The sequence below is a fragment of the Capsicum annuum genome, unplaced genomic scaffold (genome assembly GCF_002878395.1).
Source record: "Capsicum annuum cultivar UCD-10X-F1 unplaced genomic scaffold, UCD10Xv1.1 ctg53494, whole genome shotgun sequence".
Classification (NCBI taxonomy): domain Eukaryota; kingdom Viridiplantae; phylum Streptophyta; class Magnoliopsida; order Solanales; family Solanaceae; genus Capsicum; species Capsicum annuum.
The window spans coordinates 1-1,366 of NW_025861615.1; the positions used below are offsets into that span (position 1 = coordinate 1).

Consider the following 1,366-nt stretch of genomic DNA (forward strand, 5'->3'; position numbering starts at 1 on the left):
TCCACTCCATTCCATTCCATTCCACTCCAGTCCATTCCGCTCCATTTCAGTAAATTCCAGTCCATTCTATTCCACTCCACTTCATTCCACTCCAATCCAGTCCACTCCATACCATTCCACTTCTTTCCATTCGATTCCACTCCACTCCGTTCCAAGTCATTGCACTCCATTCTATTCCAGTCCACTCCATTCCACTTCAGTCCACTCCACTCCATTCCACTCCACTCAACTCCATTCCTCTCCATTCCACTCCACTTCACTCCGATCCCGTCCAGTCCACTCCATACCATTCCACTCGTTTCTTTCAACAGGATCTCCCTCTGTCACACAGGCTGTAACTCCATTCAATTCTATTCCATTTCATTCCACTCCATTCCACGCCACTCCACTCCACTCTATTCTACTCCATTCATTTCCATTTCATTCCACTCCAGTTTAATCAACTGCATTCAAGTTAATTCAACTCCACTCTATTCCATTCCATTCCACTCCATTTCATTCCATTCCACTCAAATTCTCTCCAGTCCACTGCACTCCTCTCCATTACCCTCAACTTCTTTCCATTCCATTCCACTCTGTTGCATTCCATTCCTTTCCATTCCACACCATTCCTTTCCATTCCACTCCAGTCCATTCCACTCCACTCCTGTTTTTTCCACTCCACTCCACTCCATTCCATTCCACTCCTCTCCACTTCATTGCATTCCACTCTACCCCACTCCATTCAACTCCACTCCACTTCATTCCACCCTAATCCACTCCACTCCTTTCCACTCAATTCCACTCCACGCCATCCCATTCCACTCCTTTCTTTCAACAGGATCTCCCTCTGTCACACAGGCTGTAGTGCAGTGGAACAATCTCAGCACCCATTCCGTTCCGTTCCGTTTTGTTCCATTCCGTTGTGTTCCATTTCGTCCATTGCATTGAACTCCTCTCCATTCCAGTACATTCCATTACATCTGATTCCATTTCACTTCATTCCACTCCTCTCCACTTCACTGCATTCCATTGCACTCCTTTCCTTTCCACTTCAATCCACTCCACTCCACTCAACTCCACTTCATTCCATTCCATTCCATTCCACTGCACTCCACTCCAGTAAATTCCACTCCACTCGACTGCTCCATTCCATTCCACTCCAGTCCATTCCACTCCACTCAAGTCCATTCCACTGCAATCCATTCCATTCCACTCCGCTCCTCTCTATTCCATTCTACTACACTCCACTCCATTCCACGCAACTCCACTCCATTCCACTCCACTCAACTCCACTCAACTACATTCCACTCCACTGCAAACAACTCCATCCCATTCCATTAATTTCTTTTGAGAGGATCTCCCTCTCTTACAAAGGCTGTAGCAC

The 1,366-nt window shown here is 46.8% G+C and overlaps 1 protein-coding gene across 1 annotated transcript; it reads right to left on the bottom strand.

The window, feature by feature from the left end:
* Nucleotides 1–740: 740 nt before the first annotated feature.
* LOC124893080 lies at nucleotides 741–1,185 on the bottom strand. The gene is made up of 2 exons (XM_047404203.1): nucleotides 998–1,185; nucleotides 741–936 (listed from the first exon to the last, which is right to left on the bottom strand). Exons 1-2 carry the CDS (start codon nucleotides 1,183–1,185, stop codon nucleotides 741–743), a joined length of 384 nt encoding a protein of 127 aa, XP_047260159.1.
* Between the last annotated feature and the right edge of the window lie 181 nt (nucleotides 1,186–1,366).

Bases quoted from the DNA above. Each gene is read 5' to 3' on its own strand.
- LOC124893080 (XM_047404203.1), bottom strand. From the start codon at position 1,185: ATGGATTGCAGTGGAATGGACTTGAGTGGAGTGGAATGGACTGGAGTG. The intron at 937-997 runs GTGGAGAGGAGT...ACTGGAATGGAG, and splicing joins GTGCAATGGAATGCAGTGAA to AGGAGTTCAATGCAATGGAC.